At 47.5% G+C, this 24,551-nt stretch overlaps 1 protein-coding gene across 1 annotated transcript; it reads left to right on the top strand.

Annotated features, from left to right (window-relative positions):
• The first annotated feature begins 1,982 nt into the window (after positions 1-1,982).
• KLHDC4 (kelch domain containing 4) lies at positions 1,983-20,963 on the top strand. The gene is made up of 12 exons (XM_079988806.1): positions 1,983-2,190; positions 3,199-3,290; positions 4,060-4,138; positions 6,156-6,254; positions 8,098-8,234; positions 9,873-9,965; positions 11,093-11,252; positions 14,942-15,011; positions 15,381-15,589; positions 17,076-17,484; positions 19,810-19,941; positions 20,292-20,963. The coding sequence occupies exons 1-12, from the start codon at positions 1,987-1,989 to the stop codon at positions 20,465-20,467; spliced, it is 1,860 nt and encodes a 619-aa protein (XP_079844932.1). The 5' UTR covers positions 1,983-1,986; the 3' UTR covers positions 20,468-20,963.
• The last annotated feature ends 3,588 nt before the right edge of the window (positions 20,964-24,551 follow it).

Below are 24,551 nucleotides of genomic sequence, written 5' to 3'. Positions count from 1 at the left end.
GGATTTGAAAATAAGGGACCAGCAGCCTTGAAAATAAGGGACCAGCAGCCAAAATAAGGGACCTGCAGCCTCACCTGTTCCAGGCACTCCAGTCTTCCTGTCCTCCTGCAGTCTGGTCAAACTCATGCTGGGTAGCTTCGAGAACACTGTCCAGCCAACTTTGTAACCAGAGGTTCAACTGAATAGAATCTGAATCACATGCACCACAAGGCCTATGCAGCCTCAACTTAAGATGGCTCCCCGGCCTGGCTTTGCACTGTAAAGTTTGCAGCAGCACGTGCAACAAAATGGCGTCCAGCATTCAAAAAACCCCTCAGCTTGCATTAACTAGCCACACACAAGGCATGTAAGCTCCACCCCCTAGTCGTTCTTAGACTTCTTATTGGGTGAGCAACACAGCCAAGCAACACAGTTGGAGCCTCCCTCCTCCCTGGCCGGCAGGGAGGGAGGGAGAGGAGCTGCTTCCTTTGAAATTTAAGGGACATCATTTAAGGGACATTTAAGGGACATCCATCAATAAGGGACAGCAGCGGGACATGGCGCTGGAATAAGGGACTGTCCCTTCAAATAAGGGACACTTGACAGCTATGCTGTAACCCAAGGTACCACTGTAATTGCAATGACGCCCACCCAAGAGGTGCCGGAAATGAGTTCCTGTGAGTTCTGGCTGAAAAAAAGCCCCGTCCTTTCCCTTTGTTCACTGATGTTGAGAAGCAGAGATGTTCTCCCACTGGTTTGTAAATCAGATGTGCGGAACCTGTGGCCTTCTGGAAGTTGCTGAACTACGATTTCCATCATCCCTGGCCATTGCTTGCTAGAGCTGATGAGGCTTAGAATTAGAGTTGTAGAGTGGGAAGGGACCACAAGGGCTGTCTGGTTTAACCCCCTGCAATACAGGAATCTGATTGCTACTAATCCATAAAAATTAATCACATGTCCACTCATACAAACAGGGATGCGGGTGGTGCTGTGGTCTAAACCACTGAGCCTAGGGCTTGCTAATTGGAAGGTCGGTAGTTCGAATCCCCGTGATGGGGTGAGCACCCATTGCTCTGTCCCAGCTCCTGCCAACCTAGCAGTTCGAAAGCACATCAAAGTGCAAGTAGATAAATAGGTACTGCTCTGGCGGGAAGGTAAACAGTGTCACTGTGCGCTGCTCTGGTTCACCAGAAGCGGCTTAGTCGTGCTGGCCACATGACCCGGAAGCTGTCTGCAGACAAACGTCAGCTCCCTCGGCTAGTAAAGCAAGATGAGCGCCACAACCCCAGAGTTGTCTGCAACTGGACTTAACTGTCAGGGGTCCTTTACCTTTTTACCACCCATACAACATCCTGGGGACAGCACAAAAAGTTGTTTTATCCATCACAAACAATCTTTCCCAGGGAAGAATATATTTTGTATTTTTCTCCAAGGAGCTCAAGGTACATGGTCGTCCGCCCCTGCGCCTCCTTTAATCCCCACAACAACCTTGTGAGGTAGGTTACTGGCCAGAGGAAGTGCCCAGTGTGCAACATGTTCGAGTGGGAATTTGAACCGTGCTTTCTCCCAGGGTCCCAGTCCGACACTATAACCACCACGGCACCACTCTCGTTTCAAGCTGTATTGTCGAGGATAACCGTGTCTGCTGCCAAGACGCTTTGCACAGTTTCATTTGCAAATGGAATAAGCGCATAGCTGTCAACCTTCCCATTTTTGCGGGAAATTCCCTTATTCCAGCGCCGTTTCCCGCTGCTATCCCGGATTGTTAGATATCCCGTAGACTGTCCCCGGGACAGGTGAGGCTGCTGATCCCTTATTTTCAAATGTGAAAGTTGACAGCTATGAATAAGCGGCCACCGACTTGCATCAAATCAGCCCGCTTCGTCTGTTCTCCAGATCCGAAGGCCTGGCAGGGAGCCTTCCCTTCCAGCAGATGGCAATAGTCTCGTTTTTGCGGCGGATGAGAAGGATCCCGCTTGCCGCCTTTGCTCCTTCCCTCGGCAGGAAATGACCTTTGTTTGGGGTCTTGGGAAAAGGCCAGGCTGGGTCGGGGCACGTGTGTTTTGCGTGCAGAGGGAAGAGGCTGGCCAGGCGGCCTCTCCTGCTGCAAAGATGGGCAAGAAGAGCAAGAAGGAGAAGAAGGTGAAGGGGGCTGAGAAAACAGCCGCCAAGATGGAAAAGAAAGTCTCCAAGAGGGCCAAGAAGGAGCAGGTGAGCCCAAAGGGCTGCGAGGAAGCTGAGCTGCCCCCCTCCCGCCAGGGCTCCTGTGCCTTTAAGAGCTTCGCTGCAGGCAGAAGCTCAACAGGTCTGCACTTCCTGGATAAAGAAAAAAAGCCCCCTTGGCTGAATTTCTGTGCAACCTTCAGCCCCCACCCCGCTAAAAAAAAAGGCGCATCAGCTATACTAGGGCGGGGTGGGGGGAAGGAATGCAATTCATACGAACGTAGGTAGCTGCTGCTTCATACTGAGTTAGACTATTGGTCCATTGAGCTCAGGGCTGGCTGGCAGCAGCTTTCCAGAGATTTCGTTTCATTCATTTTATTTGTATGCCTCTTTCCCACAAAATAAAATCACGCTCAAAAAAGCGGCTTACAACCAAAAAGCAGGGATGCATTTCAAACAATTTCATAGTAACATAGCAGAACGTGGCAACAGTTTCATAACATAGCAGAACAATAACGAATATAATAACAAAACCCCACATTCGGATACTATAAATAGAACAAGGTTATTTAAACAACATGCAGCGTCCAGTAGTGGAAATAATAAAGGAGCTTCGCATTTCGTCTTAGTCCTAGAAGCACTCCTCCCGAGGTGTTGCTCAGTGTCCTTTTCTTGCAGCAGCTTAGAAGGCTTCCAAGGGCAAAGGGGGGGGGGACAGGAAACACCCCTGCCGTAATGTTGGTGTTTCAGGCAGGGGTGTCTCTAGCCCTACTTGGAGGTGCTGCTGGTGATTGAACCTGGGACCTTATGCATGCAAAGCAGATGCTCTGCCACTAAGCTACAGCTCTTTTAAAAATAAAGGGGTTTTTTTTTGGGGGGGGGCTGTGGCAATACTAGGTGAGAGAGAACAAGAAGAGAGAGAACGTCTGAGGATGGGAAATTCTTTCTAGATCTTGTGGTTCACTCTGTGCTGGCCGATGGTTCAGTCTGTCCAACAACATATGGAGGGCACCTGGTTGTGAAATGCTCTTGATCAGATTGTCTCTTTGTTTAAAGGAGGATCTTGAAGCTCTGATAGCGGAATTCCAGACACTGGATGCTAAGAAGACTCAAGTGGTTGAGACAAGCTGCCCCCCGCCCTCCCCAAGGTAAGAATGTGCACAGGGGTCATATTTTCCTGGAAGTGTGGGCTACAAACAACCCCTAGTAATTTTACCAGCCTTGCTGGAACCAGCATTGATTGTGCAGCATTCAGAATGACTAAATGATCCGAGGGGTTTCATCGTTTGGCTTTATTCTCTGGTATTTTTTCTAATAACTTTTTTTTAAAAAATTGCTTGTTTTTACCTAATAGTCTTAATCTTTTGAGACTTGCTTGCAACCTTTCTCAACCTGTGGGTCCCCAGATGTTGTTGAACTACAACTCCCATTACCCCTAGGCAGCAAGGTCAGAGCTCAGGGATGATGGGAGTTGTAGTCCAACAACATCTGGGGACCCACAGGTTGAGAACCACTATGTGTTTGCTCTTGTATTTCTATTGGTTTGGTGTTTTTGCAAACTGCCTCTCAGCCTCACAAGGTTGTTGTGTGGAATAAATGAGGATGGGAAGAGCCCCTTGAGCTTCTTTGGTGGGGAAAGGTGGGATATAAATGAAATAAATGATACTCTGATTTTGAAACTAAATGTGTTGATATTTCCCCTCTTTTTATGTTAGTATGGACAACAGTAATGAACCTAAGCTGTCGTCAATATAGTGACCACTTTCATACGTCTCAGAAAGTGGCTGCTTTTGCATGTCACCATAAGTTTTTCAGGATGGAGTTATATAAAGTTCTAAAGTACTTTTGCACGGTACGCATGGAACAGCTCCCCAGTCTGTTCCCCTTCTTATATCTGCCCCATTTTTCCATCTCCAGGCTCAACGCATCTCTGTCGCCACATCCTGAGAAAGATGAGCTAATCCTCTTTGGAGGTGAATATTTCAATGGCAAAAAAGTAAAGTATATCCTTTTGTCTCTCCTCCTGCCCCCTTCCCTGACCCAGGGTACCTGTGGTTGCCCTCCAGGTGGTGCCAGGCTCCCAACTCCCATCAGCCCCAGGCAGCGTGGCCTAATGGGCAGGGGTGACGGGCTTTGTACTCCAGCAACATCTGGAGGGCCATGGGCTCCCCGGCCCTGCCCTAACCCCAGTTCACCCTGCTTATAAACTCTGCCTTGACTTTTTGCTTTCAGTGATTTTGCACAAAATTATTTTATTGGAATGAGGAGCTATTCAGGGTCCCAGAATAAATGGGACTGCTTGTCCATGCTGCCCGCTGTAATGACGTTCCAGCTGCCACAGGCATGGCAGGTTCCATTAAATGGGCCAAGAGTGATTACCTGGCTATCATCAATGTTTTAGGAGTTCATAACTCCTGGAGACAGATTTAGAGCATCTCCTTCAGCTCCTCGGCCTCTCTGCACATGAATAGCCCTCCTGCTGCTGTCCAAAAGGAGCTGGTCTCCTTTCTGTCCAAATTGAGTACATCCAGACTATGAATTTTGCAGAGACGGAGTCAGACATTTGGGTCACAGACTGATTGTGGTCTCAAATTAGCAGTATAGGAATTGAGTCATTTCCCCCAACCGCTCCCTCTTTCTGCACAAAGCATTCTTTGGGCTGGTGCAGTGGGGGAAGCGGACAGTTCCTCTGCTACTTCATCCTTCAGCCCATAATTTCTCAACATGGGGCAACAGGTTTCTTGGAGGTCCGCTCATTGTGGAGGAGCCTGCTTGGCTTTTCCACCATGTCTTCCCAAGCAACTATCCCCTTAACGCCAGGATTCCCTTCTGAGATAGGTAAAGTTGCTAGGAGTTGCACCTTCACCCATCAGTACCTAAAAAAGGTCATGCTTTGGTAACTAGAAGTCTTTTATGAATGTAATAGATTACTGTTTAGCTCTGGGCACTGGCTAGGGTGCAGACATGTCCTTGTCCCTCTTCAAAGAGCTTGGAAAATGAATATCCTGGTGGGATATTTTAAAATAATGCTTTGGCATCAGTACCTCTCCCAAGACTTAAGGGATTGGGTAGGCTCTAAACCAGGCATCCCCAACCTTTGGCCCTCCAGATGCTTTGGACTACAATTCCCACCATCCCTGGCCACTGGTCCTGTTAGCTAGGGATCATGGGAGTTGTAGGCCAAAACATCTGGAGGGCTGCAGGTTGGGGATGCCTGCTCTAAACTAAGAGAAGAAACTGAGTGCACATCTATTACTAAGTCAGGTTAAAGGTCCTTGCATTAATTTGCAAAGGCCTGAGCAACTTAGGTCTAAGGTAGCTTAGGGATCACCTGAACCCTTATCATAGAACGCTTGATCATTGAGATCATCTGCAAGGGTGGTGTTGACCATTCTATGAGTTGCCAAAACTCATTTGGCATCAATGTGAAATTGAGTCTTCAGCATCATGGGCTTGATCCTGTGGCATGCTGTTAACTGGTGAAGATTCATCGGGCCCCTTCTAGATTAAATTCACCTTTAAAGGTTTGCTGGAAAAATTTCTGTGCTAGGTTATGTGTACACATAAGAGCCATGATTTTAAATCTTAATGTGGTTACAGTTTAAAATCATTAGTAGGATTGGAATAGCACTTGCAGTTTATTGGTGCATTTTGGATATGATGGAGATATAAAAGACTTGGATTATTATAAAACATGCAGGAGGAAATGATTAACGATAGGATCCACAAAAGTGGGGAGGCAAGTCCAGGAGATTCTTTGTAATCTTGTTTTTATGATGTATGTTGGATATTTGATTGTAAAACTTTAATTCGAAAAACCAAATAAATAAATTTATAAAAATAAATAAATGCTGATGTGTTTTTTTTTAATTGTATAGATATAATTGTGGCAAATCACTTTGGGGTTTTTTATTATTAAATTGCCATATACAAGTATTTTAATAAATAAAAGGAACGTGTGTGTGTGGAGTACGCTACATATTCTAGCAAGCTTCTGCCTCCTCTTCCTCTAGACGTTCCTGTACAACGAGTTGTTTGTTTACAACATTCGGAAGAACAGCTGGGCTAAACTTGACATCCCCAACCCCCCTCCACGCCGCTGTGCCCATCAGGTAATACCAGGAAGCAGTTCTAGGAGGTGAGGGTTCGCAGTAGCAGGAGGGGTTACACAGCTGGTGCAGAGGCCTTCCTGACATCCTCCTTCACCAGCATCATACCATGTGTTGCCTCAGAGTAGCAGTATATTATTTGTTGTTTGCTTTAAGGTTTCAGGGCGGGTAATAACAATTTAAAATACAACATATATTTAACTTTAAAATCATATAAATATATAGGCACAGAGACACACATGCACACTAGGGGCTGCTGCGCCACACTAGGGATCCCCCTTCCCAACTCATACAACTATTACGCACAATCCCAACTCTATTTCTGAAGCCGCCTCTGTCTTTGGTTCTGCAGTCCTGTTTTTATCTTCACCCCTCCGCTTCCTCCGCTTTGTCATTTTCCTCTCAGTTCCTTCTGATTCTGCTTTGCTCAAACTTCTGCTGTTATTTAAAACCACTTTCCCCATCCGTGTCTCTCCCTTCTGACTCCCGTGCCACTGCCCCTTGTGTCGGGCAACCTGTCTTCTTTTTCCCCTCCCCTACCCCATCCTGACTTCATGCAAATCCAAGATTGTGATGTGGTACTGCAGATCGTCCAATAGGGGACAGCAATGACAGTCTTATATTTTTATGTAGAGAGAGAAAGTTGCATGGTTATTTTTGCATCAGATGTGGAAATAAGCATATATGCAAGAACGGTGCTAGAGAAACCCACTGAGTTTGGTGCTGGTGCTCGAAAAAGGATGGGCTCTCTCTGTGTATGTTTGTGTGTGTGCTCTCTCTGTAAAATTCTACCTGTCATAAACGACAGTGTCCAGCAGGTGGTGCTTTAACAAGCTGTAAATTTCCACAACAAGCCTTTCTCTGGAGCAGGACTCTCCAACCTGTACAGATCAACTCCTGGGATCCCACTCTTAACCTCATCCTGCAACCTGGACCTGTTTTTAAATTTGTTTTACTGGATATGCCTTTCTCTCTCCCTACCAAACAGCAGCAGCAGCAGCAGAAGAAAATCCTTCTAGACTTCTTTGCGTGACCTACCTTTGGGTTACACGTGATCTGTTTTTAGGCCACCACTGGCCTGGAGTTGCAGTACACTTTTGCATACATACATTGCACTGTTTGGTCCAGATCAAAGCATAAAAATACTGTTTCATTCAACCCAGCAAGCCCAGCACAAGGCAACTGCAGAAGTACTAACGCCCTCCCCCCACCAACTTTTCTACCCAAAAGCTCATAGAAAAAGAAATATTCACAAGGTCTGGTGAAAGGATGACAAGGAGAGAGCCAGATGTATCTCTTGGACCAGGGAATTCCTTGGAATTCCTCTTGAGGGGCCACTCTTGGAAAAAAGTCCTGTCTGCTAAATTACTTTGTCTTCTGCAGAGAAAGAACATCTAGATTCCTCTCCTTGTGACACTGTTATCCTTTGGTGTCCATTCTGAATTACGAAGGGATTCTGAAGGCTTTAGCCCAAATGCACCCCAGGAGTTGAGGCAATAAGACCCATCTGCCACCACTGAACTGTGAAACCTCCACAATCAGGCCATCTCTCCCCCACCCCCTTTCAGCTATTAAAGTCACAGGCTTGGCTTTGTCAGGGAAGGAATTGCTCTACCCGTTGCTAGGATTACCATTTCTGCTTGGAGCGGGTTCAGATCTGCAAACTCTGGACGACCTGTACACATAGAGCCTTGGGTTGCCCCAACAGTAAAATGGGGGTAAGCACGACCCAGCTCGCAGTGTTGTTGGTAAGGCTTAATGAGAGAGGCTGTTCATGTGTTGCACATGTTGAAAATTACTCAAAAGTTGCCCTAACTTTTTCTACCTCTCTCTCTTTCTTTGGCAGGCTGTGGTGGTAGCTCAGGGTGGCGGACAGCTTTGGGTGTTTGGCGGGGAGTTTGCTTCACCAGACGGGGAGCAGTTTTACCACTACAAAGATCTCTGGGTCTTGCATTTGGCCAGCAAGACCTGGGAGCAAATAAAGTAAGTGAGGTGTGGCATAATGCATAAGCTGCTTGTCTCCTTGAGCAGCAGCATTGCCAGAGTCCAGTCCTGGGAAACGTCTCTTTTTTCCTTTCCCAGATGTTGCCGGACTCCCAACTCCTATCAGCTGGCTGGGGCAGATCAGAGTTGGAGTCCGACAGTGTGGGGGGGGGCACAGATGTTTCCCAACCTTAGTAGAGGGGTGTGATAAGTGAGTAGGCAAAGCGAGTCTTTGCTTTCTGATCCCAACCGATTGGAAAGATAGAGCATCTTCAAATATTGAAGAGCGTTTAGGAAATTGTGACAACATAAAGCGTGCATTTACCTGGTTAGCAAATTAGGCAATGCTGTCTTCCATATGTGATCACCTTTTCCTACCTGGAGGAAATAGTTAAAACATGAAACTGCACATTGGTGTTTATATGAACATGCAGGAACATGGGAGGCTGCCTTGCACCAATTCAGACTGTTGGTCCCTCTAGTTCAATATTGTCCACACTGACAAGCAGAATGGCTCTCCAGGGTTTCAGGCAGGGAATCTCTCTCAGCACTACCGGGAGATGCTGCTGGGAATTGAACCTGCGTACATCAGCCTGCAAAGCAGATGCTCTACCCCTGGGCTACAGTAGAAATACCCTTCTGTACGCAGCTTCTCTATTCTGTACCACCTAGCTCAGTATCAACCACTTGGGCAAACAAAGGCTTTCCAAGGTTTTGGGCAAAGTTCTTTCCCAGGTCCTCCTGCCTGAGATCTGATCAGCTGAAGATGGCAGTCTGGTGTAGTGGTTAGAGTGCCAAATTAGGACCTAGGAGACCAAGGTTTAAATCCCTGACTCTCACCAGGCATGACCTTTGGCCAGTCACTGCCTCTCAGCCTAACCTACCTTTCAGGGTTGTTGTGGGAATTAAATGAGAAAGGGGAGGACCCTGCACAGCACCGTGAGTCCCTTGGAGAGAAAAGGCAGGATATAAATAATAACCTGGGACCTTCTGCCCGTGATGCACTGTCTCTGCCACTCCTCTGCCGAAGCCCTGTCTGAGCCTGTGTTGTCAGTAAGACCTCCTAGGCCCCTGTTTAGCCCACCCTCTCTTTTTTGTTTTCTGCAAACTGCAGAAATGCCAGAAGGAGGGAGTAGCAGAAAGTTGATTTACACACAGACACGCTGTCAGGAGAGCAGTGAAACACAGGCGGGCTGCCTCCCCCGCAGACTTTCTCATCAGCACAGATGTTGGAGCTCTTCCTGAGGAGGCGGCAGAGATGGAGCTTTTGTTTCTAATAAATAAAAAGGGGCAGGGGTGGGGGTGGGAGAGAAGTAGTTTGTCAGCCAAGAGGGCAAGTGTGTTGCATACAGAAAAACAGGCAGCTGGTGCTTGAGCCAAATAGACGTTCTTGTTCCCCACATTGGGGTTGGGCAACTTCTGGCCCTTCTGGTGTAGTTGGGAGTCCTAACTCCCACCATCCCTGCAGCCATTGGTCCTGCTGGCTACAGGAGTTGCCAGGAGTAGGAGTCCAACAACATGTGGAGGAAGCAGAGGTATCTCAGTCCCCCCCCCCAAACGGTATGAAGCAGGAACTGGCGAGGTGCAAACAGGGGGGCCTTCTCCAGTCACTGCTCAGTCTGTTCACTTGTGTTTCAGGGCTTCTGGAGGCCCTTCGGGTCGGAGCGGACACCGCATGGTGGTGTGCAAGAGGCAGCTGATCCTCTTTGGAGGGTTCCACGAAAGTGCAAGGTCGGTTGGTGCTGTGCTTTTTGTTCGCTTGTAAAGGGTTGGCTCAGGCCAAGAAGACCTTAGGCGAGGGGCTGCTCACCTGTGGCCTTCCAGATGTTGCTAGAGTCTCTGTACACATCATCCTTGAGCAATGGCTGTGCAGATGGAGTCTGACAATATATGGAGGGCTGCAGCAGCTACCCCATTCCTGCCTCAGATCCATCTTGTTTATTGCGCCCTATTCTGAATGCTGCCAGTCAGTGGAGTTCCATTGGTCAATGGAGTTCCATTTGTCAGCTGATCTCCAGTCATTGGACTTCATTTCTTCCACTGTGTGCCATGTGTTAAACCAAGGGCTTGTGGAGAGATGGGTCTGCTCAGAACTCCCTTTCATTGGAGGTGGGGAGGAAGGTCAATTAAGGGACTAGGGACATTGTGGAGGTTTGTCATGTGATGGAATGGGTTGGAGAACGTGGGCCCCAAAAAAGTGTCATCTCTTTTTCCCATAACATTAGAAAGAACTCCAACGAAACTGACTAGCTGTAAATTCAGGATGGACAAAGGGAAGTTCACCTTCATGCAATAAACTTGTGGGATTCTCTGTGTCAGCTTGCTTACACAGATGCTGAAGTGGATTGTGCTGATTGCTGGAAGACAGATTTATCAATAGCTCTTAGCCGTGGTCTTACAAGTTGCATCTAAAGCCAAGCTTGGAGTGTATTCTGGAAGCTAGACTGGAGCATCATTAAAAAAAGAAAGAAACAAACAGTGGAATTCAGACAGGCTCCTTTCAGGAATCTGCTTCCAGAAATGACTCCTTTTTTCTTGTCACCTACATGTCAGAGAGTGAGGATTTTTGGACATTCAGCACCAGGGACAGCAACTTTAGGAAGCAAGAGACTTCCTGACAAGTTTCGTGTTCTTATACATTTTTGTTCTGCCTTCCAAAGGATAAGGTGTACATTGCAATCTCTGGAAGTGCCAGTGACGTGGGCACGTGCCCCAGCTTAGTGCCCCAGCTTAGTGCTCCAAGCGGCAGGGTGTCCGATAATCAATAGACACAGCCCTGCTTAGCTTCAGCAAGGTTCATGTGTCTTCAGACCATGCGCCTTATCAGTACCTCTGCCTGCTGCTTTTGTTCCAATCAGAGATTACATCTACTACAACGATGTTTATGCCTTTAACCTGGACACATTTGCCTGGACCAAGCTGACTCCCTCCGGGATTGCCCCTGCTCCAAGGTCTGGTTGCCATCTAGCTACCACTCCTGAAGGCAACATCCTTGTCTATGGAGGCTACTCCAAGCAGGTGAGTGGTGCCTTTTACACTGACTTGCTTAGTTCCTTGTTCCAGATTCTTTAGAGCGACTAAGAGTGAGTTTGCAAGGAATAGGCTAGCTTCTCTTATCTGTGTTTCGTTGGGGCTCTGGATCATTTGTAGCAATGTCCACATAACTGAAGACACACACTCTGGACTGGTTGTTTTCCGGGACAGCTCTCCCTTCATGTGGCTCAGATTTCCCACATGGCAGGGTGGGGTGGGGGGCATCGCTCTGTGCCCCAAGTCATTCAGCAAACTTGTTGATCTGCAAGAAGTTTGGCCACTGAGCCTCAGTCTGGTTAATCAGACTGAACATTTGGGTGGTCAAGGCTTCTTAAAGTGAAAATGTTCCCGTTCAGCTTCACATCCCCTAAGTTGGGCTCTGTTGCAGTTTGTACAGAAAATGTATGATTTCCCTCCTCATTAGCAGCTATTGCATCTGAACAGCCAAAGGGACACCACCTTTTGAGCCTCTCCAGTCCCATCTCTTTTGCCTTCCTTTTTGCTTCATCATTCAAGGGTATGGAATGGAGGCCCTGGTGTTGCCTTTCCTAGTGGATAACTAGACTGTGGCTATAGTGCTAACTCCACAATGCCTCTTCCTTTCCTGCCCAATCCCTGGGAGCTCTAGGCAGGATGTTGTTTAATTTAAGCCTCAAAAGAACCCCAGGAGGTAGGTTGGGTTGAGGGCAAGCCTCAAGGAAGTCACTGTAGCTAAACGCAGATCGGAGTGTGGCTGCTCAGCTCAGCTCTGCTGGCTTGTCCACTACATGTTAGAAATTAAGGGGAGACATAATGAAGATGTCTAATAGCATGAGCAGAAAGCTAGACTGTTGCGATCGCCCACCCCCGTCTTTTGATCCCGTTTGTCTGGAAGGAAATGGGGACTGCTCTCCTGTGTTCATTCTTCTTTTTACTTTTATTTTCTGACTTTCTCATTAGTGTGTTCTGCCATATTAGGTTGGAACTGCTTGGATTTCCAATTGTGCAGATGCTCACCTGCTTCAGGGGTTGCCTACATGTACCCACAGAGGGCAGAGAGGGGCAAAAAGCTTGTCCGGGTGAGCAAGCACAGCAGCGGCTGACATATGTAGGTGCCTGCCCCATGTTGTGATCCTTTCTCTTTTTTCCTGCTCTTTTAGATGTGGCAGCCATTTTGTGACCTGCAACACCCCCGCAGCAGCCATTTTGTTATATGCCAGCCCTCCTCCTCGACAGCCATTTTGTGCCTGGCACTCACAGCACTTTCTCAAAAATCCAGATTTGTCCCCTGGCTCAAAAAGGTTGGAGCTCCTGCTTGAATGCAGAAAATAGGAACTCCTTTCTTGCAAGGCACCAGTGATTTGCCCCTTTCCTGCTTTCTCCTGTTCCCACCATCTGCACCAACCTACAAACCACAAAGCATGCAAGGTGTCTGTGGGTGTTTTTAAATAAATACTTGGTGGTTTGTGACAAGGGTAATGTGGTTCCAAGTGGGGTAACAATGTTGTTACCTGTCTGACTCCGCTCTTCCGAGCATGGAGCTGGAAAGGCCTTGTAGTGCCTAGCTTCAAGCTGCTTGCTGGTTTTGGCCTGCTATATATGGGCTTAAGGAGCTCCCCCCTTCCTCTTTGGGGGATTTGACACCTGGAGACACCCAGGTACGTTGGCAGCCTCTATAGCCTTAGCAAGATCTTACAGTCTTAATGAATTTATTGCATTTACCGTATATCCCACATCTTTCAAAGAGCTCAGGTAGACGTATATGGTTCTCCCCCTCTTCATTTAATCCCAACAACAACCCTGTGAGGTAGGTTAGGCTGAGAGGGAGAGTGACCGGCTCAAGGTCACCCAGTGGGGGTTTGAACCCTGGTCTCCCAGGTCCTAGTCCAGCACTCTAACCACTGCCCCACACTGGCTCCCTTTGCAAGATGCTGTGTGCAGTGGGATTGTCCTAACCAGGTCTGAGATCTCGCTGGGTGTTTTTTGCACAGGACATGGTGCAATTTGAAACATGTCTAAGAGCGCCACCCTTTGAAAATGCCAAAAGCCTTGATTCTAGTCCTTATCATTAAAAGTCATTTGTGAAGGCCATCTTTGTTTCCATGCGCCACGTTGATGGGTCGGGTTCCACAGGTGGAATCACAAGTCTGTTGTGTGTTGACACTTGCTTGAGACCTGTTGTAGCATACAGAACCGTAGAGCTGGAAGGGTAATTGGGGGGTCATCTGGTCCTGCCCTCAGTGCAGAAATCTTGCCTCCACAATGCTAAGCCAAAATCTGCATCCTTTTAATTCCTGCTCATTCTAGAGAGAACAGCCACATTTGGGTGTGACCACGTGAGGGATACTGTGTTCAGTTCTGGTCACCTTGCCTCGAAAGGGATATTGCAGAGTTGGAAAAGGTTCAGAAAAGGGCAACCAAAATGTTCAAGGGGGTGGAGCAACTCCCCTATGCTGGAAAGGTTGCAGTGTTTGAGATTTTTCCTTTTTTAAAGATGATCTTTATTGGGGGGTTTTTATAGTTAAATACTATACATACACATATCATATTGCATTTTACAGTTATTCTTGCTCTCAAGAGCTGACTTCCCTCCTTCCTTCTTCTGGCTTTTTTGTGTTTGAGATTTTTCAGTTTAGAGAAAAGGTGTATAAGAGATGAGATGATCATGGCACGGAGAAGGTGGATAGAGAACAGTTTCCCTCCCTCTCTCATAACACTAGAATTCATGGGCATCCACTGCGTGTTGGAAGATTTAGCGTAGATAAAAGAAAGTGCTTCTTCATTCAGCATAAACTATGGAACTCCCTCCCACAGGAGGCAGGGGTGGCCATCAAATTGGAAGAGGATTAGACAAATCCATGGAGGAGAGGGCTATTGATGGCTGCTAGCCATGGTGGCTCTGCTCTGCTTCCAGAGGCAGGAATGCTGAATACCAGTTGCTGGAAAGTACAGGAGGAGAGAGAGCTTTTGTGCTCAGGGCCTTCTGAGGGTTTCTGACAGGCTGGTCGCTGTGAGAACAGGATGCTGAACTAGATGGACCTGACCAAGCAGGCGGCTCTTATGTTTCTCAGCAAGCCTGTTCCACCTTCTGCGTGATGGCAGATCAGATATTGGAAAGCCACCAGCCTGCCTTATCTTCTCTTTCTAAAGGGCTATTGTAAGCAGCGGTTCTCAACCTGTGGGTCCCCAGATGTTGTTGGACTACAACTCCCATCATCCCTGAGCTCTGGCCTTGCTAGCTAGGGGTGATGGGAGTTGTAGTCCGACAACATCTGGGGACCCACAGGTTGAGAAAGGCTGGATTAGAGGACAATGCACATGAAGCACTTTCTGAACTCCTTAAGAGTCATAGAAGATGCTGTGGTTACTCTTTAGCCTGTAGCCTTGTTTGCATTTCAGTCTTTCTGTGCCTCAGTAAACTCTGTTCCAGGCTTGCAGAGCCTTTTGTAAAAACTTGTATATTTAGGCAAGCCCATTCAGACATATGAAGATGTATTATGTACATTTTGTATTAAAAATCTGTTGTTGTTTTTTATTTTTATTTTATTATATTCAGTTTTAAAATCTGTTTTAGCTATTAATTTTTAATGGAAATTTTGTAGCATTTTTATATCAACCACTTTGATTTTCCTTTATTTAAGCAGTGGATAGATAGCTAGATTTAAAAAAAAACACATTTCTTTTTTTTCCTACAGCGAATTAAAAAAGACGTTGACAAGGGCACTCTTCATACAGATTTGTTCCTGTTGAAGGCTGAAAGCTCAGGTAAGCAGGAGGGCTCAGGGCTGCCTGGACTCCATACATAGGAAGCTGGGCCTGGCCTGGGTTCGATTTTCAGTGTAGTGGCTTAGCTTACTTACATGAGATTTTTGGAGCTATTTGCTCTTCAGGTGGCCTTCCACAGGTGGGATGGTGGGAGAAGCAGGTGGATGGGTGACAGAGCTGCCATTTCAGAGGTATGGGGTGGACAGAGGAGTAGAGGCAGTATTTAAAGTCTTGCTTTTCATTCCAAGGTGGCACTCGGCTCACATTCTGCTGACCTTAGACTTCATGATGTTTCCCTTTGCCTGTGACTTGCAAATGCTGTCCACCTTAAACAAAAGAAGCACTCCTTTTCTCTTTCATGTTTCCTAGACAAGTGGACCTGGGCTCGGATTAGTTCTTCAGGGGTGAAGCCGACCCCCAGGTCTGGCTTCTCGGTGGCTGTGGGTCCCAGCAACCGGTCCCTTCTCTTTGGTGGGGTCCACGATGAGGAAGAGGAGGAGGACCTTGAAGGAGACTTCTTTAACGATATTTATTTCTACGACTTGGTGAAGAACCGGTGGTTTCCTGGACAGCTAAAGGTCTGGAAAGATTCTTATTCTTAACCATGGGGTTACTCTTGCCCAGCAGCCTTTAGCCACCAGCTCTGCCTTCATCTGCAACCTGGAGATAACCATGCTGCCCTGCCTTGCTGGGTTGTTGTTAAGAATTGCAGCAAGTGCAAAATGTCGGCGAAAGAGTGCTCTAAGCACTTCAGAGCCCTGTGCAAGTTCTGAGGGTTTCACATTTTGGTTTACAAGCCCCCTGGCCTTGCAGAGGAGACAGGGATGTTGCCAAATAAAAAAAGGAAAACCGAAAAGAAAGAAAAGAACCTACATATTTTCACCTGCAGTACAATTCAACCCATGCAGACCTCTTGTAACATAGAGAATTGAGCCTGGGCGGTGCAGGGGTTAGAATGCTGGACTAGGACCTGGGTTCAAATCCCCACTCAGCCATGAAGCTTGGGCCAATCTCTCCCTCTCAGCCTAACCTACCTCACAGGGTTGTTGTCATGATAAAAGAGAGAGGAAGAGAGTCATGCACATCATCGCAAGCTTGGAGGAAAGGTGGGATAAAAATGCAATTGATGAATAAAACAAAATAGATAATGATTACTCGCGGCCATCACAGTGGACTAATCTGCCCATTCAGCAAAATGCAAGTGATGCCATCCCACCTGGATTGTACCACTTCAGAAAGCAGGTTGGGAGTTGTGTGTTTGAATGTTCCCTGTGTATCATCACAAAGTCCTTAAAAAGGAAAGCTAGCATGCCAGGGGAAAGCCTCCAGCCAAGCCTACACTCCAGTGCGACCATCTTCTATGTTGTTGTTGTTGTTAAAAAATTCAATCATGCAATTCCCACCTGCATTTTAAAGTGGTACAGTGCCAGAAGGACTGTACCATTTCTGAATGGTAAAGTCCTGGCACTGTGGTGGTACAGGCCAGCTCCCTGTCAACAGAAGTGGAGAGGTGGAGGGAGAGCACACTGGATAACGAACCAATTCCTGTCAAATTTCATCAGTTTGTCAGGAAGGTGGCAGCTGTCTGTTCTGCTTTGCCTTTCAAAAGTTGTGCAGGCTTTTGCTTTCGGGCTCCGGCCTGCTTAAAGGTAAAGGTAAAGGGACCCCTGACCATTAGGTCCAGTCGTGACCGACTCTGGGGTTGCGGCGCTCATCTCACTCTATAGGCCGAGGGAGCCGGCGTTTGTCCGCAGACAGCTTCCGGGTCATGTGGCCAGCATGACTAAGCCGCTTCTGGCGAACCAGAGTAGCGCACGGAAACGCCGTTTACCTTCCCGCCAGAGCGGTACCTATTTATCTACTTGCACTTTGATGTGCTTTCGAACTGCTAGGTTGCCAGGAGCTGAGACTGAACAACGGGAGCTCACCCCGTCGTGGGGATTTGAACCGCTGACCTGATCGGCAAGTCCTAGGCTCTGTGGTTTAACCCACAGTGCCACCCGCGTCCCCTACCTGGCCTGCTTACATTAAAGTATTTCTCTTTCTCCCCTCCAACCACAACAGGGCCCAAAGACTGAGAAGAAGAAGCGGCGTCGAGGGCCTGCGGCAAAGACTGGCTGTGAAGGTGGTGAGAGTGAGGAGCGGCTCCCTCCAGGCCCGGTGGAGATCGTCAAGGAGGTGGTGGCAGAGGATGGGACCATCATGACTATCAAGCAGGTGATTTCGGCCCCCGAGCTGGAGCTGCAGGATCCTGAGTCGGAGGATGAAGAGGATGGCACGGGTGATGAGGCCTCCGGCCAGCAGGTGGAGCCATGCCCACGCTCAAACGCCATGCTAGCAGTCAAGCACGGGGTGCTCTATGTTTACGGAGGGATGTTTGAGGTGGGCGACCGCCAGTTCACTCTGAACGACCTTTATGCTATTGACCTCCACAAGATGGAAGAATGGAAGGTCCTCGTGGAGATGGACCCAAGTAAGTTGAAGCCATTTACCATATTTTGTTTCAAGCTCTTGCAGCCAGCTTTCTGTTCTGTACTTCTGCCATTACGCTGGGCAGTTGCAACGTTTGTTGATGCTAAGAATTCAAATTCTCTTGCATTTATTCTTTAAAACGACAACAGCAACAAGTTGCTAGTCGTTAATGGCTGAAGCTTTCTGAAAGCCTATCGGTGCTGCCTGATGAAATCCCAAAAGCTGTTGGAGCCAGGGATCAGACACTGATGTTCTGACTCCTTGCCCTTCCCCAGTTGGCAGCAGAAGCAAAATCTACAACACTGACCAGAAGGATAAAATAACACAGTAATTGCCACCCTCTTCACAACTCTACCAATAGATGACAGTCTTTCCATCTGATCAGGTCCTCAATTGTGTTAGGACTTTGACTTAGCAATTGGAGTTATCAGGTTTCCCTCAGGCATCTGGTCAGCCAAGGTGAGAACAGGATGCTGGACTACATGGAGCACAGGCCTGATCCTGCAGGCTCTTATTTACCTGTATTGCACAGAAAATATGCACGCTTTGCTCATTTGTCTGATTTAAATAGAACAGCTACCAAGGAGGCACAAACACAAACATGCTCCATTGCTAGGGCTTTGATTCTGTAGTATTTGTCAACTCCTTTCCACGAGAAATTCCAGTGAGCTGCAAGCTTTGCTGCTGCTGCCCATCCAACATGACTTCTGAAATTTCACTAGGCACTACCCACATTGTATTTTTTTTTAACCAGCCTGTCTCTGCAAACATAAGGACTAGAAACTTAAGAGAAAGCCCTTATTCTTAAAATACTTGATTCTGTGCCAGACACTGAGCATTGACACAAAACCAGTGGGAGCATGTGGAGCATCCACAGGCGTCAGCAGACAGTCAGAACTTCAGGAAAGTCTTTTGTATAACAATCTCATCAAGTTCCTGTGCATTGGAAACTATTCCTAGAAATCTGAGGGCTGCCGTGTTTAATTTTACTACACGGCTGCAGCTGACTGGGGACAAAAGCCTATTTAGGCTGGCAAATTAGACAGGTGATGGGGATGCAGCCGAGGCTGTTTTTAATTCTTGGGGCTGTGAATAGCGTTGGATTTCATCAAGTGCGCACACACAAAGTCTAATTTTGGCCTGGCTTAATCCCCAGGAAAACCTTTTTTTCCATGCCCTTTGGCTCTAGGTTGTCTGGCCTCATTTGTGTCTGGACCTTGAAACCTTTGTCTTAATCCCACCAAAGTCGTCATGTCTGTGTGTTGACTCCTTTTTAGGCTGAGTGCCTTTGGCAACCCCCAGTTGCCCAGAGCTCCAGGCACCAGCCACAAACTCCTCTTACTTATCCCACGGGTCTTTCCACTTACCATTGTCATAGAACCATGGAACTGTAGAGTTGGAAGGGATCCCCAAGGGTCATCTAGCCCAGCCCCCTGCAATGCAGGAATCACAGCTAATCACAGTCATTTAAATAAGGTTGCTACCTGCCTTCAGTGCCGTCTCCTAGTGGGAAGGCAGGATATGACTCCTTTATATAAAGTAAAACAAATCTCAGCCTCTGCTGCTCACAAGCCTTCCATGATACCTGGACACAGGCAGCTGTGTTGACTGATTATTATTATTTGTACCATTAATTTAATGCATTGCCTATCCTTCACCAGCAGGTCTCAGGGTGGGCAGCAACAATTAAAAATTCAGAATTAAAAGCAGATTACACACAGGTTGGGCCCTGAAAGCGCACACATCCCAGCTGTCAAAGGCTGGAATAAAGTCGTGCATCTTCGGCATTCGCCAAAAGCTGTACAGTTGCCTAGCTGATCTTTTCCCTGGATTCTAGGAGGCTTTTCAGGGGTTCAAATGGGGGTTCTCTTCCAGCCCAACATAGAGGTCCCAGGAGTGGAACCTGGGGCCTTCTCCATACAAAGCAGATGCTCTCCCCCTCTGCTGTGGACTTGGTGCATCTGGCTGTGCTGCTTTTCGAGTGAGGTTAGGATGTTGATCCCATTTCCCTCCTGCTTGATGGTTAATCAACTCCCCACTCACTCTAAGCTTTGAGGAGGTGCTTCTCCCTCTCTGGGTACCTGAGCCCCTATCTAGGTTCAGTATTTTTAATTTTGAAAGTTAGAGACAGTGAGTCTCAAGCTTGCCTTGGCAACTTCCTGTTTGCCCCAGACAGCCACCACTGTAAACCCAGGTATATAAAGAGTTGCTGCTGGTCACCTGATGGTGATGAAATTCTAGATAAAGTGGCCAGAGTGGAAGCTGCCGTTCCTGCTGCTAACTTTGTATTCCCTTTTATACCTGCGAATTTTAATGGCTGCGGCAGAAACTCAGGAATGGCTTGAAGATTCGGAGTCTGATGACGAGGGAGATGTGGAAGGTGCGGAGGGAGGAGACGAGGAGGACGAGGAGGAAGATGAAGAAGAGGACTCTGACGATGCTGAGGGCGAGGATGAAGGTAGTTGCACAGAAAAGAGCTGGGAAAAGGACCCGTGTTCTCAGATGTGCTGGAAAGGAGACGCTTGAGTTTCCTGTCTCCGCTTGACTTTGCATGCCAAATGTTAGCTTTAATGTAATCTGCTTGACTTTTTGTTAAGTAGATTTGGCAACGAATTGTGCAGTTCAAGCTTCATCTGTAAGGAAGTGGGGATTTTAGTGGAGTTGCTATAGGGTATTACACATTCTTTGTGCAGCATCTTTTTTGTCTATGGAGTGCTACACCTGGAAGAGAGCAGGTGGTCCTCTCTGCTCTGCTCCTCATTGCACTTTCTCTCTCTCCCTCTCCCTCTCCCTTCCCGCCTTCTGCAGCAGAGGAAGATCATCCCGCTGTGCAGCCTGATGAAAACTACACAGATTACCTCTCCAGGACAGAGCAATACTGGGTGAAACTGGCCCGCCAGAAGATGGGCCCTGATGCCAAAGAGAAGAAGATGGTGAAAGGGGGGCATGCAATGGCAAAGGCCTTCCATGAAGGGTCTGCCTAGCGAGGTCTTGCCTGCCCCTCAATGAACGTTGGGACAGCTGTTGTGTAAACATGCAATTCTCCATCTTCAGGGGAAACTACCACTTGGCTTTCTGCATGTTAATGAATTGGCTGTAAGGGAGCAGTTTGCAGCTACAAGGATTAGAAGGCCACTTCTGGCCCTGCAAGCACTTCTCTCCCTCTCCCTCATCCGCTCCTGCTGATTTTGTGACAGGTTGCTGGAGCTTCGGGACTGGAGGATGTTTCCTTGTGATATTGTGAACGTAACCCTGGTTGGCACAGGGGTGCCTTCCAAGGAGGGGAGGCAGGAAGAGGAGAGGAAATGGGAGAGGCTTGGGTGCTTAAAAGCTTGGCTGTTCTTGTTGGAAGCTTTGAGTTTGATACTTCAATGTTTGAGAGTTTCAGGAGGCTCCTGTTTTCCGCTCCCATCATCAGACCAGGAACTGGGACTTAACCATTTTGGCAGGTTTTATAAATAAAGGTTCTTTTGTCTGCTAGGATGCTTTCTCCTTTTTAATGGGCAGTATTGAAGATGGGAAACCTTTTGAGCCGGGATGTACCAAGCTCCCATCTTGTTCTGCTTCTGACAGGTGTGCCAACATCAAGCCAGACATTCTTCATGCTTAGAAAGCTATATCATACTGGCTTTAGTGCGCCGTCACGTCACCATACCAAATGCATGGACTGAATTTCCTCCCAGATCATTGCTTAAGTTCTTTCCTTGTAGAGTGCAGAAATAAAGCTTAGTAACCCTGGTTTCAAATTCATAGGAGGAATTCATAGGGTGGGGGCGGGGGCTGGAGAAGCATTGAATCTGCCCCACAGTGGAAAGTTCATCATCTGGTTCATAAGACATTAACTTTTTCCTTTTTTTCTCAGACTGACTGTGCTGTCAGAACCATATTTTATAAACATTCACAACGTCTTAAGAATTCCTCATTTCTTAAAAAGAACTTTTCTCATTGGAATTAGAAAAACAGCCCCTATCAAAGGTATTTAACCCTTAAACAAGTTTAAATAAGCAAGCACATTCAATTAGTTGTTATTTTTCAGCAACTGGATCTGAGTATAGTGGCACCTCGGGTTAAGAACTTAATTTGTTCTGGAGGTCTGTTCTTAACCTGAAACTGTTCTTAACCTGAAGCACCAATTTAGCTAATGGGGCCTCCTGCCGCTGCCGCGCCGCCAGAGCACGATTTCGGTTCACATCCTGAAGCAAAGTTCTTAACCCAAAGTACTATTTCTGGGTTAGTGGGGTCTGTAACCTGAAGCGTATGTAACCCGAGGTACCACAGTATTAGCCTAGAGCCCTAATCTGGGACTGGCTAGAGGCTTTGCATGCCCGCTAAGCTGATTTTTGTCCTGTTAACTTCAGGTGGGGCTGAGTCTACTTCAATCCTAGTACAGCAGCTGCAGATGTTTTATTGCTCGCATGATAAATGGATCTCAGCCCACAACCACATCTGCAAGGAAAGGGCCATAGCTGTACATGCTGGCACTTGCTTTGCCTACAGAAACGTCCAGGTTCTGGCCCCAGTTACCTGGCCCCTGTTAAAAGTACCTCAGGCACCTGAGATCTTGGATAGTCAATGTAGCAGGCCCATCCGTCAGTGGCAGGCCACGTGTGTGTTTAGCAGACAGGTGATGGCAGGTACAGTCCCTGGTGTCTCCAGTTAAACATCTTGGAATAGACTTGGGAAAGTCCCTCTGCTGTAAGTCAGAGATGGACTTAAGTCTGGGTGTTATCTAGCTCAGGACTAAGGTAGCTTCATGTGTTCATATAGCTGCTTCAAAATAGATTCCCTGGAAATAGCAGTTTTTGCTTCCAAGGGTCAAATGTGCCTCTAAGGACTAACTCCTCTGAACTCTTGCAACAAAATTGGACTCATTTGCTCAGTTTTGGAATTGATATATAAACCTAGTGGGTGTTTTCACTATTTAATCGCAGGAATTCACTTGGCGTTGAATTGTAGATTCAATTTGCGTTCTTTTTTAGTAGCCTGATTTTTATTGTATTTCAGTATTATTGTTGTTATTTTCAATAAACACCATTTGAAACCAGAACTGGGGCACAGATCAGCACCTTCCTGCTTAAATAGCCCGCCCCCCCCCCTTGTCTCCACCTAGCAATATCCTTGGCTTTCTTTACAACCAAGTGTTGCTTTTGTTCCCCGCGGTGCCATATGGCAGAGCAGGATCCCTGATCACGGGAAGAGCGACTGAGAGCAAGTGAGGAAGCGAAGGACAAGCCCCCCTGGGCCTGGCGTCAACAGCAGCCGGCGCCTGTTGATGGGCAGGATATCCATCAGCCGTGGAGATGGTTATTGTCGCAAGGGACCTGCCCTGCAGGAGGGGAACATTATCTCCAGCGGCTAATGGTTTAATGCTCTGCACAATGCTGCTTTTCTGCAGTCCCTTAAAAGAAGTTCAAGAAAAGTGCTCTGTGCTCAAAAAAGAATGAGGAAGGATTTCATTGCTTTTTGTGGGGGGGACGACACGGATGGGCATTGATGGGGCCCTGACCCCCTCAGGGTTTCAGGCAGGGAGCCCAACCTGGAGATGCCATTGGGGTGGGTCATGGGACCACCTGCATGCAAAGCAGATGCTCTGCCACTGAGCTACACCTTTTCCCCTGAAGTCCACCTCGCATAGCAATGCTTCCTCCATCCTGATGCTCCAGGAGGTCTTTGGGGGAGCTTTTATTCCCACCCTCCCCCAGTCCTGGTGCCCTGAGAGCCTTTTAACTTTGGGTAAAGGAGCCTTGGGCCAGGAGCTGCAGGTGGCCCTGCTGGGGTCCCTATCTGGCCTTTCAGTCTTCCTCTAGGCCCTGCCTCCTTTCTGTTGCTCTGCCCTCTTTGTCACCTCTGGCCGTTCACAACACTGGCCTGTACCCTTCAGACATGGCTCATGGTATCTTATAAAGACAGGGATTGAAGCTGGGGTCCTGTTTGCAGGGTTGGTGTTCCACCCTCGTAGGTCACATCCAAACAACAGTTCCCAGGATTCTTTGGGGGGAAGCCATGTGCTTTAACTGTATGGTGACATTAGCCTCACAGGTGTGTGTATGTTTTTAGGTACAATCCAGTATGTACACCACAATTTAAGAAGGATGTTGACAAGCTGGAATGTGTGCAGAGGAGGGCAACCAAAATGATCAAGGTCTGGAAACCAAACCTTTTGAGGAATGGTTGAGGGAACCGGGTATGTTTAGCCTGCAAAAGAGAAGACTGAGAGGAGATAGGATAGCCATCTTCAAACATCTTAAGAGCTGTCACATGGAAGATGAGATGGAGCAAGCTTGTTTTCTCCTGCCATGGAGGGCAGAACCCAAACCAATGGATTCAAATAACAAGAAAGGAGATTCTGACTAAACATCAGGAAGAGCTTTCTGATGGCAAGAGCTGCCTGACAGTGGAATGGACCCAGGAGGTATGAACTCCCCTTGGAAGTTTATAAGCAGAGGTTGATCATCTTTCCTGGATGTTTTAGTTGAGATTGCTGCATTGCAGGGGGTTGGACTAGATGTCCCCTTGGGTCCCTTCCAACTCAGCAGTTCTATGATTCTATATGAAATGCTAGTAGAAAAAGGTGTTTCATTGGGGTTAGCTCTCAAAAGCTGCAGGATTGGCCTTTTGTAAACCAACTGGATTACTAGCCTTTCTGTGCACACTACAGCTGTACCCCACATACGTCTACATGTGAATCTGAAACGGAAAACGGGGAAGGAATTGTGCAGATTCAGGGCATCTATGGTGGTGGTGGAGATTGTGTTATTCAAGATGGGAGAACAAAGAATGCACAGTTTGGGCATGAGAAGCCAATTACGTGCTTGCATCTCTGGATGAATGTTGTAGGACTATTTTTGGCTGCCTGAGACAGAGCAGGGCAGAGGCAATGATAAATGGCTCAACCCACTGTGAAGAATCAAACACTTGTTATTTTTGATCATGTTGCTCAGGGACCACCTTCGAAGGAGTCTTTTGAAATCTTCCAGCCCCTCTGCCTCTTAAGCTGTATTAGTCCCCCGTTGACATGCAAAGGGAAATATCTGGATAATCGCACCCCTGTCATCTCCTCTTGAAGAC

Source organism: Podarcis cretensis (genome assembly GCF_951804945.1).
Source record: "Podarcis cretensis genome assembly, chromosome: 8".
NCBI lineage: Eukaryota > Metazoa > Chordata > Lepidosauria > Squamata > Lacertidae > Podarcis > Podarcis cretensis.
This window is presented reverse-complemented; position numbering and strand designations above follow the sequence as displayed.

Coding starts and splice junctions, on each gene's coding strand:
- KLHDC4 (XM_079988806.1), top strand. CDS start 1,987: ATGACCTTTGTTTGGGGTCTTGGGAAAAGGCCAGGCTGGGTCGGGGCA. Junction 3,291..4,059: donor TGCCCCCCGCCCTCCCCAAG/GTAAGAATGTGC, acceptor TTCCATCTCCAG/GCTCAACGCATCTCTGTCGC. Junction 19,942..20,291: donor TGCTGAGGGCGAGGATGAAG/GTAGTTGCACAG, acceptor CGCCTTCTGCAG/CAGAGGAAGATCATCCCGCT.